Below are 12088 nucleotides of genomic sequence, written 5' to 3'. Positions count from 1 at the left end.
TTACAATGTGGTAGGATCTTTGATCTGTAAAATTATTAAGAAAATCTTTTGCAGCAGGAAGAGTTTATCACTCATCAAGAGGTTCCCCAGAAGCTGAAAGGAAGATCTAAACTAGTAAGAATTCAAATTAAATTTGTCTTTAGAGCTTTATCCAGGATGTAAGAAAACCACATTAACATTCCTACACCATCTGATTAAGATCGGAGACTTCTTTGTGCAAACCTCTCAGATGAACACTCTTAGTCACAGAGCTGGGAGGGTCTTATCATTTGTTAACAAAATAATGGCAAGTATCAATCCATGCCTTATCTTTCTCCTGGGTACAGGAAATATTTGGCTTTCATTTTGTCCTAAACATTCTGATGATGTTTAGCCAGACGTCTTAGAATCTTCTCTATTTTAAATAGAAAATGCCTTAAATGTTTATCAGCCACTTATTCAAGTGCTCCCTGTAACCTGTTCCATTCAAAAATAGGCTCCAAGGGAAGTTAAAGAGCTGTTACTGAAAGAGTATGCAACAAACACAAATCATTTTAGCTGAAAGGATTTAAGGAGCATTCACGTTTTGGGAGATGCAAGAGGGTAGTTAATATCTGGAAGATTAATGAAAGAATCATTAGGCTCTAAACAGGAGAGGATGTGTGATGATTTCTCAGCAGTGAGATTTTTTTTGTTCCCATGAAGGAAAGAATTCTTATTGTATGGATGCTGTCATACTGTCTCAGTTTTTCCACCCTCTTCATCTGAGGTTGTTTAAGTCATGGATTGGCAGCTAAATGAAGAGGAAGAGCAGTCCTTTGCAAAGCAATAATGTCTGGTATCCTGTCTGTACTCTTTTCTTGTTCTTAGCTGAAAGGACTGAAAATCAGAAACTGATCTTGCTTCTTAATTCCATTCTCCATTTCCATTAAATGGCCCATAGTGGATAACATAGAGAATTTTATCTGCAGTAGTATCTGTAAATGTTTGGAATTTTATTACATCTGTTCCTGTGATATGTAAGTGCATCAAAATCAATATTTATCACATTGTTATGTCATGTCTTTTTTTTAATAGAAAAATGAAATGCAGACATTATAGCTTATGGTTCGTAAGACACTGAGTAGCAGAGGGTAGAATTCAAGTCACAGATTTGCAGTTAAGTTGGAGGAAAAAGTTGTTAAATAAAACCCCTTATTAAAAGTAAACCTGATTTTCTGAATACTTTTTGGATTGTTGGAGAACAATCACTTTGTGATAACTGCATCATTGTAAAAAACTATCTGAAGGAGAGACCTCTTCTATAAATATTGAGGTCCCTTTCTAGCTAGATGACTAACAAGCCATTGATTCTAACGAGGTCAGACTGTGCTTTGTCCTGGGATATGCTCAATCATTTAAATCAGTGTCTTCTTGGGTAATCAGAGACAGAACAAAAGAATTTTTTAAATCTCCCCCAGCCAAGAAGATACTGCCTGAAAGGGCAGAGACCTGAACACTGGAAGGTTTAAGGTGGAATGACACATTTCAGAATGAAGGCCGGGGATAAGATTTACTTAAACAAACAGTAAAGTTTGGCTTTTAAACCCATTTATAATCCCAGACCAAATTTCAAGATATGGTAAACTAGATTTGTTTTGAAGAGGTATGCTTCATATCAATCACAAATTCAGTACCTCTATACCCAGATCTGAACTCAGGTGAAAGACAAAATTTGTGAAGTAGGGAGTGTAGTAAACTAAGCAATTCGCCTAAAAAATAGTGAATGATAAGGGTGAGGCCTTGAAAGATAAAGGATTTTCAGAAAAGATCTGTTTTCATGGGCAGGCAGAGCACAGCAGCACTGAGAACAGCATGCCATTGCTCTGTAGTGCCCAAACCATGAGTTCTGTGATTTGTTAGCTGCTTGAAAATCATATATTATGTTTTTATTCTCTGCTGATCAATTTTATTTATTGTCGTATTTCATGTTTGATAACTGGGTATAAAAAACGACTGAGAGGATTTTTTATGGCCCTAGCCAAACCTCTATAAGAGAGTCATGTTCATAAGCCTGAGAGAGATTGATTCCAGTGCACGTAGCTCAAAACCTCAATAGTTCTTAAAAGTTCAGGTTCCTTTTAGCCTCTAACACAAATTTAAAAAAAAACTTTATGAAAATGCAGGTGATGGTTGTTTTGCCATCACTAACTCACAGTGACCAAAACAGAAGGTGGAAAGCTAAAGAGCCTAGAGGCACCACAGCCATAGCAGAGCAATTAAACTGTAATGTGGGGAGGTAAGGTCTTAACAATTCCCTTAATATCTAGGCAACTGTAATGGCCTTCATGGTCTCAATGATCATAAATAATAAGGATGAAAAATATCACTCGGCAATAATAGACTTTTGTTTCCTAAATTTCATAGGGACACCAAGCACTTGCTCAGTAATTTTTATACATTTCCTGCCATTTGCTGCAGGCATGTTGCTTGCTAGGGTAGCAATAACTCAGAAGAACAGGACATGGTATAAAGCATCAGTCAATCAGCATTTCATTAAGAATATGAAATGATGGCATGACATGCAAAGAGCATTCAGTACGTGTACAGATTACACTTACCAAAGGGACTTTATGAAAGTTAAAAACATAAGATCTGAAAGATAATATTGTCCCTCAGATGGGTACAGATGTACTGTATTATTTTAAAGGCAAGAAGAATTTAGTCCTATTTTAAGTTCTGCTTTTATTCATGGCTAAAAAAAATTATTAAATACTATATAATAACACAATTATTTTCCAGAACAAAGCCATACCCAAAAGCAAAACCACCCCATTTTTAATTTCATTGAAGCACAATACCTGTCAGTGAGTTGAACAGTCAGCAGATGTTAGAGATTTAAAAGGAGCACCTTAGGAAAATAACACTCCATCATGAAACCTAAATGAACTATTTTCAGCAGTGTTCACAACAAGGGAACATCAAAGATTCCCCTATCAGGACTAAAGTTCTTGTAATTGAAGTTCAAATGGAAGAAATCTTAGAAGGAATATTGACACTACACATAATAACAAAGCCCCAAGGGCCAACTTCAGTATAAAAGGAAGCAGGATGTACTATTTTCCTTCGCTGAGCCTTAGGACTAAAAGGAAGATAGATAGAAAAGGTGGATGTGTTTTTTTCAAAAAAAAAGGGACTCCTAAAAACATCTGAGAAACAACAGACCGCTAGGTCTGACTTCTGTGTCAGTGTGTTGATAGAAAATGCATTACAATGTATGATCATTAGGACTGTATTTAGCATATTATCATACAGTAGTCTTACCACACAGTCATATACCAACAACACAGCTTTAAACCAGGGAAGTCATGTTTCAGTCTGTATACAATTTTCCTAAAGAGTCTGAGAGAATATGAATAGAAATGGCCAAACTGCTTTCATTCCACAAAATTCTTTACAGCGTCACCCATCAAAGGCTGTTGAAGAAACTAAATACTTCGAGGGGCTGAAGTAAAGCCCCATTTTCAATTAAAAATATATATTTTAAAAATCCACCTATTGTATGAGTATATAAACAGTTTGGAGAACTGGAAGATTCAGTGAAGAGTCAGTGAAGACTTTTCTGGCGCTGCTCTAGTCAACAAATAAACTATCTGGAAAGAAAATGAACAAAGAAGTATAGAAGATTGTTGATGTAGAATTATTCAGAATTTTTAAAGTTAAAACTAACCCCGAAGAACTACAAAAAGATATTGTGATAATAGAAATAGGGCAAATAGGCAATAAACAATGTCACCACCACCAAATTTATGTAATACCTAAGCCTAATAATTCAATACCCTTACTGGATGTTATCCATAAAGAGATTAGGGTGCCCAAGGTTTACGAACATCAGTTCAAGCACAAAGCAGCAAATAGAACTGAATTTTGTGGAAAAACCAAAAAAAAAAATCCAAGGAAAAAAATAGTGTAATAGAAAGATCTACATCTTTATTATTGCTGTACAGGTCTCGTCTTCACATCTAAAAGTAATAGAATGGAATTGGAAGAGGTGCCACATGGGCACTAGGAATGTTTATTAAAGATTCTTTTTAAGGAAGAATTAGTGGTCTGGAGTTTTTCAGTCTGTTAAAGACATATTTAAAATGAGGTATGATAGATATCCTATAAAACCATGTCATTGGTTAACTGAGATAAACTGGAAACTGGTATTCAGGAGACAGTAAATGAAGTCACAAGAAGTGTCACTAAATTATATATTTATTGATGTGTTACAAGCCAGTGGGAACACATTTTTATGACATATTATACCAGCAATCACTTTAGTCTAGGCTAAGGAAAATTTTAATTGACTACCATTTTTGATGGCCTGGCTTTATTTTAACACCCAGGACACACATGGTTTTTTGGGGTTTTTTTTCCTATTAAAAAAGGTTTCATAAAGCAGTGTCAGAACACTGATTTAGTCATGTATTGGAGGAAATGGGTCAGGATTGCCAGCACATGTAAGACTCGCAGGATTATGTATTTTTAAAAAGAAATCTGCTACCTATAAAGCCGCATTATTTATAGAATTTTGTGATTTGAAATAAAAACATTTTATGCTTTCTGCTTCTGTCATTTGATTCACTTATGAAACACATTCGGATTTTTTAATAAGGCTTAAGGCCCTGACGAAACATTCAAATGCATCTACGTTCAGACTTCCTCCCAGAACCAAGCATCAGGAGCCTGAATGACGGGGAAAATGAGGGCACAGCCCCACGGGAAACTCCTGAGCCCCATAAGGAACATTTGAAGGCTAGGAATGTATGTTTTGCAATTTCAGTCTCATGTATTGTTTTTTGCTCTAGTAGGTTGTGGGTTGTTTTCCCATCGATCTCTGTCAGCTGTTATTCTCTCAGCTGTAAAACTCATACTCTTCTACTTCCATGTTTCTTCTTATACTTTCTTTTCTTTCTTGCATAAACAATCCCTTTTCCCTCCTTCCTTTTCATGTCTTGTTCCTGTTTGCTTGCTTTAGAGTTTTTTTGGAGAATCTTGACTGATTTGTATAGATTTAGACTTGTCTTGTTGCTACCTTTTCAACAAGTCAGATTTAATTCAGTTTTCCTAATATAAAAATCTGAGCAATTCTTACTTTGTTAAATACAGCCTTTTGTTCCTGAATATTTCCTACCCTCATAGCCCAAATCTCACCTAACCAAACACAGCTGTTAGAGTCATATTCTTCTCATTCCATGTAGATTATAATATTTTCTCCAAGTGGCATCAAATACAAGTGTCTCACCTAGCCTTATAAAACATACCTCCAGATCCCTATTGATTTCCAATTTCCTACGTTGTGATTCTCCAAAGCTGTCAATCACTCTACAGTAAATCTGAGATAACTTTATTGATTTCAATTTTTATATTTTCCCATTCATGAATGTTTTCCCATTTCCTAGAATGCTGTCATACAGTACTCAAAGTGTTGTTCTGAGAAGTAATCTCCCAAATTAAATCTCACTGGTAATGCCATAACTGAATTTTGTGTGTCTTCATATCTGTGCATGTATCTGTGTACACAAATGCTCCTACATAATTTGAGGTTTTTTTGCTGAGCTTAGAAGATCCTCAGTCAAACACAGCATGATATGTTGATTTATTATTGTCGTAATTCTCTATGTATTGGTAAACAAAGATTTGGTCTATGAAAATTCTCTCTTATATTGATTGCCCACTTTAATCTTTGAAAATTTAAATATTAACCCAAGTTTGAAAAAATTAATCCTTTTTTTAAGCTCAATGTTTTGCTGCTGTTAAACTGAAGATCATTTTAGTATATATTTATACTGGACCTGAGCACAGCATGTCAGATCAAGCGAGGACTATCTCCATTGATTATCATCCTTCCTGCTGGGCAGATTCAAAAAGCAAGCCATGGATCTTTCTGTGATAATGGAAAACTGATGATATTTCATATTTTAAACATTTGTTATTTTCCAGGTGTGATGGGTGAATATGAACCAAAAATTGAAGTCCATTTTCCCTACACAGTTACAGCTGCAAGGGGAACTACTGTTAAGATGGAGTGTTTTGCACTTGGAAAGTAAGTACAGATTCTTTCATAATTAGACATCACTGTTTACTAAAAATGACACATGCCTGATTTGTGGTTTCATTATTTTGCTGGATTTTACTTTTACAGACAGTCCTTACTGCAATCTAAAAATAACCAATTGACTAAATAGCTAATTATGAACTCCCTGCCCAGCCATTTCTGTGGTCTGGAATTCCATCAAGTTAGCAGTGTCTGTCAAAATGAAAAGTACCAATCTCATAAATAAAAAAAAGAAAAGATTTTAAATTGAAAATTTTACCAGATTTGCACCCATTTATTCACTGGGATACTATAAACCAGTAAATTAGAGTTTGTTCTATCAAAATATCATATTGGAAGAATAAACAAACATTAGTAGAGTTTTCTCTGCTCCCCCATACTCATAATTTATACATGAAGCTAAGAGCACAGTGTCTTGATTGTGTCGTAACACACTTTGTGGTGGTGCCTACTCTATTGTTTCTACCTCATCTAACAAAACTAGTACAGATGGGTGTTTGCTATTCATGTTTTTTAGATGTTTGTCGATAAAAGACTTTAGAGAGAGAAAGATATGAGAAATTGAAACTAAAATTACTTCTATATAGTATTCAGATTAGACAATACAGGATGAAATTGATAATATTTCGGGTTTTTTGGTGGTAGTTACTATCAGTTACTCAAGTTACTATTATCACTATTCCCAAGAATAAGGTTGGCAATCTTAGTATACAGCCAGACAGAACTGAGTCAATTCTAGTGATTCAAAGAGATTCTTTCCTCTTCACATATATGCTGTTAAAAACACATGTTCCTTCAGTAATGTTTCTCTAGAGACATAAAAATTATAACGGGTAGGATTCTTTCCAAAATGCCTCATCAATTCTGTGTGATGTGTTGAAAAAACCTCATTGTATTGAATTCTTTTCAATTCATTTTCATAATTACCTTGCTTTTGGACATCTTGCCCCTAGTCTCCAAAGTTATACTGCTAAATATCATATATCCTGCTTGCTTTTATAGTTCATGGCTTATCAAAAAACATACAAGCTTCTTACAGCATGGCCTTGGTTATAAAATAAGGGATGGATTTGTGTTTGTAACTCCTTTGGAGGAACTTCACAAAGGAGTTAGTCTGAGGAATACTAACACATCAATTCTTCTTATTTACCTAAAGAGGAACAAAACATAAGAGGTTAGGAATTTTCCTAAGGATCATTCCTCCAGCTTCTTCAGCAGATCTGTTTTTTCAGAGCAACTTTTCAAAGCCTATCTCTACTACCTCAGAGGTCTTTTTAAATGTTTTTACAGTCCTTTTGATCTCCATGTGTCACTGATCACTGGATTTTTTCTGTTTAGATTTTTCTCTTAACAGTTCCTAATTACTGACTGGATGATACGTATCTGAAACTTACTCCCTTCTTGATGGTTTTTCATGTTTGACCAATACAGAGATGCTCTCATTGTGCGGGTCAACAGAAATTATACCTAAATGATTAAAGGGAAATTCTGACAAAGTTTTTCAGTTCTGTCTATTTAGGTTCAGTGAAGTTGGTGAAGAAACAGGACATAGCCAAAACAGTCCAAACAAAAACTGAGAGACCATAAGCCTGCCTGGAGGGAGCCATTAACGACAGCAGCTTTTGTAAATCCATTCCCGACATAAATGTAAGCAGTAGATTAGAAAACAAATGTGAGACAAGAACTTCTGTAGGGTAACACACAAATCTTACGTTTTATATAGTAAAGATGAGAAAAGAGGTATATGACAGAGAACAGAAAAGCAATAAATGGAGAGACTCCCTGAGATGCTGAAATAAATGGGGAAAAGGGCTGTTCTGTAGAGGCTGATGGCTTCAGGCTCTCTCCTGTCAGAAACACTGCCAAGTCAATAGTTGGCAACGAGGCCCTTTTAGACTCTGGATATGGTTGAAGCAGTAACCAACATATTACTTCTTATTTTCCTCATTTTGCTGGAATTAAATTGAAGTTGCTGACAGATTAAAAGTCAACTTTCCTGTGAAAAGGAGGTATGACACACATTGTCCTTTGCAACCACCACTGAAAGGCCAGAATCAGACCTAGTAATGCCTTCCATCTTCAGCACCATGAGATTTAGTAAACTCTCTCAAAAAGATTCAATCACTATCCAAAAAGCAAGGTGAGATTGACATAAAAGAATTTGATTAGGTAATTTTCACTTTTTTATTTGGTGTTCATCTTTAATAAACAAAAAATATCAAAACCATCTGAATGACCAAGGAATTTAAAGTTTTCTAATAAATTAATTGACCCCATTTGCTGCTATTGTAATAGGCAGCTATTTTTACCATGCACATTCCTTATCTCCTTTTCCCAGCCATTAATGCACAATCAAATCAGCCGAGTTGAAATTGCTTTCAACTTGATATGGTAATAATTACATGAATGACATTTCAGGCACCATTTGAAACCTGGAGACTGAGGTGAGAAGTAGAAATGCATCAAATTTCCTATTAATTTTCGTAGTTTTCATTTTTTGTCCCCTTTTCTTGTTCCTGATGCCCTGTAGGGGTTGTTGCTTGTTACATTGTCATGGGTCCCATTTGCTAAACTGAATCAACAACTAACTTGTTCTTTTTTATTTAGTATTTTGAAACTTGGTATTTTGAATTCTTATTGTAAATAATACTGGGGTTATTACTGTCTCAAAACCAATATGCTGCTGGTTTTCTCATGCTTTAATTTAGCTGTATGAAACACTGTGCTTCCTCCACTGTAATTGTGAGAATGACAGATGTTCCAGTGAGATTTCCTGAAGTAGGTATTTGGCAAATATTCCAGGAAGAGCCTAGTCTTTAGTTACTGATTAATGATTTATTAATAGTGTTTATTTAGCACTGTCAGTCACTATGGCTGAAAGAATTAAATAAATCGAAGCTCTGCAGCTTTTGTCTTCAAACTAAAGTCAAATATCTTTATTGCTTGACAAAAAGAAATTTTCCAAGAAGGATTTTATTCTGACCCAAGCAATACACAGCTGGTTAAGTTACAAGTGAAAATATTATGTTATTGATGCCACTTACAAATAGACTTTGTAGGTGCTAAAGAATTCAAAGTAACTCAGGAGTGAAATATCTCAAGATCTTGTTTGTACTAGATAATGCTTCTTATCACAATCATCAGTCATCGGCTGAGTAATCACTTCATAAATCAATGATTTACTGCTGAGATTTAACAAGGCATGAAAAACAGAGGAGCCAAATAAAATTTACTGCATATATATCAGTGTGCCTGTTGCAATTAGTGACCTTTTGTGCTAGATATATATGCTGGCCTGAATTTGTTTTTAGAGACATATTCACTGCCACATCTACCATATTTGTTACATCTATCTTTTATATGTGTACATATATATAGCATACAGATATGTTTTCTGTCACCCATTTATTTATGTAATTTTTATTAGAAATACTTGAATTTTTTTGTTCTCTAACAAAACAGGGGGTCATATTTTTTAAAAAAATATGCTAAAAAACCACTGGCAATAACAAGGTATTAACATCTATTTAGTTTTAACTTTTCACAATAACAGAATTACTTGGTTTTAATTTGCAGAATTGCTACATCCCGATTAGTATTTACATAAAACATTGTTAAAATAATCAAATAATTAAAAAGAAAAAGAAAAAAAAATCCAAACGGAAGAATTCAAAACAATTAATAAAAATAATTCTAAACAGCAGAATGTTAATGTTTGGTTTTTAGTAACAGTTTTCTCTCCCTGTGTCTCCTCTTATCCAAAAAGACAAGCTAATTTTTTGTAAAACTAATAATGGGTAAGTCGGTTTCTGTGTTTAGTCCAGATAATCCTGATTTTCTATGTCCATTTCATGTTAGACCTTAGATTTCTTATGTAAATCAGGAAGACAGATCATGACCTTGCTCTTTGGAAAAGTTCTGGCAAAGAAATCATTTTCCTAGTTGGCACTTCTGCACAAATTACAGCATTCCTGGCTTTCCCGCTCCAGAAACACAACTTTTCAGATGCTGCCTTCTGTGACAGGAGGTTGTAATTTTAATTTTCTCTCAAATTTTACTGACTTTACTTCCAAGAACATCTAGAGGCAACTGGTCCATTCTTTAATTTCTTTTTTCATGCACTTTGTTCAAAGAAATAATTCCAATGCCTTAATTTAGCTCCCCATCAGAAAGAGATGAAACTAATGCTGTTGATATGCAAAAGGACTCTAAATTCCATCCCCACTATATGACACATTCGGTAATGAAGCACTTCAGTGACAGCCATCCTCTAACACTTCCTGACTATGAAGCATACTTATGTCATAACTAATTTTAACATTATTATTTTAAATATGGGACTTAAAGGCAGGCATAGATGGAAATATGCTTTTTTTTGTAAAGCCTCAAAATTAACAAGTTTTCATAGGTTGAGAAATGATAGAGGACTGCTTTGTCCGAGGTGGCATGAAAAGCTGTAAGTTCCTGCCCTCTTAAATGAGCCCAGACCCTTGGCCTCAGAGGGAAGTAAGAAAAGTGCAAGTGTCAGAAACATCTTTCTTTTTTCCCCTTTATTATTGTTTCTGGCATATAACTCTAAACTGTCTTCTTGTTTCCATTTAAAAAAAATTCTACTCTCACTCTTTCACACATATCTTTTAATTTTAAACTGTTTATAATGCATACACCCTACCTGACCCTCTCACTTCAGCCTTTTCCTTAGTGCATTTTTTTTTGTGCATTACAGCAGACTGCTATTTTATTTTCCATATAAAAGTCACATTTCATTGGTTTTCTGGCTCTAGTCAGAAAAAAAAAAATAGAGTTTGTATTATGATAGTGCCAGCAGCCAATTTTGAGTGAGTAATCATGTTTTATTTCTCATTAAAACAAATTACAAGATGTGGGCTATTGCAGTACTTGTAGATTAACAGAATTTTCAATCTTTGCTTTTAAAATAAGGGCCATATAAAGTGCTAAAAGTATTGTTTTGCTAAAAGAAAAAAGTTTTAGGCATCCCTTATTTATATATGTTTATTCTTTAACCACATAGATCAATACATAAGTATTTGAATCAAAAGAATCAACAGACAACAGTGCTGAGAGACAATTTTTCTTATGACCCATTTGCTTGTTTTTCTGTATTTTTGAGAGACTATTTTATGGTTATTCTATTTCTATACAATAGTAACATACATGTAACATACCAACATTCTTTTTAAATGCTAGGTCACTTCATTTTGTTAATGTCAAAACTATGTTTTTGGTTTAAAATATATTTAGTTAACCGATAAGAATAATTTAACAATTTTTACTTTATTTTATTACTGAATGACAGCAAGGCTGTTTTGATAGACATGCTGTTCATTTTGTCATATTTAATGTTGCCCTAATCATTCTATTGTTAACTTGTTTGGAAGAGATTTATAGCTCAGTTGTAAACATTTATCCCATCTGTAGTATGGCATGTAAGAACTCAGCTGAAAGTCCATTTAAAAATGTAACTTTCTAAATCAAACAAAATAAAAAAAAATGAAGCTACATATATTTGTCACACAAGTTAATGAAATTTAGTGGCTTTTAATCTATGAAATGTTCAAAAATGTTCTCTTAAAACAATGACCTCTGGATCAATTCAAATTAACAAATATCTCAAAGTTTTAAATCAATTAAATATAGTAATTTTTGTTATCTTTTCTGCCTGGTTTTCTTTTACCAGACTTTCCTAATTGATCTTCAAACCTCTATTAAAAATGCTATTATCTGTTTTAGGTCGCTATCAATATTTTTATTTCAGACTTTATACCTGTTGTGGGTGCACCATCCTGGAAGTGTTTAAGGCCAGGTTGGATGGGGCTCTGAGCAACCTTGTCCAGAGGAAGGTGCCCCTTCCCATTTCTGTGGGACTGGAACTCAATAATCTTTGTTTCCTTCCAACCCAAACTATTATATAAATCTACATAGAGAGAGCTTACTAAATATTTTTCAATATGTAGAAATAAAGGCAATGTTTTTTGGATAAGTGCGTATAATACCTAAGCAAAGATC

General features: G+C 34.2%; 1 protein-coding gene across 2 annotated transcripts in view; it reads left to right on the top strand.

Moving 5' to 3' along the window:
- The window catches only part of CNTN5 (contactin 5), a 307173-nt gene that overhangs the window by 161095 nt on the left and 133990 nt on the right, over positions 1-12088 (top strand). For both annotated transcript variants that reach the window (XM_083854794.1, XM_083854793.1), the window contains one exon: positions 5947-6049. In XM_083854794.1, the coding sequence (XP_083710920.1) occupies positions 5947-6049 (103 nt within the window). The remainder of the gene's footprint in view (positions 1-5946; positions 6050-12088) is intronic.

The sequence above is a fragment of the Zosterops lateralis genome (assembly GCF_965231275.1).
Source record: "Zosterops lateralis genome assembly, chromosome: 2".
NCBI classification, from domain to species: Eukaryota; Metazoa; Chordata; class Aves; order Passeriformes; family Zosteropidae; genus Zosterops; species Zosterops lateralis.
This window is presented reverse-complemented; position numbering and strand designations above follow the sequence as displayed.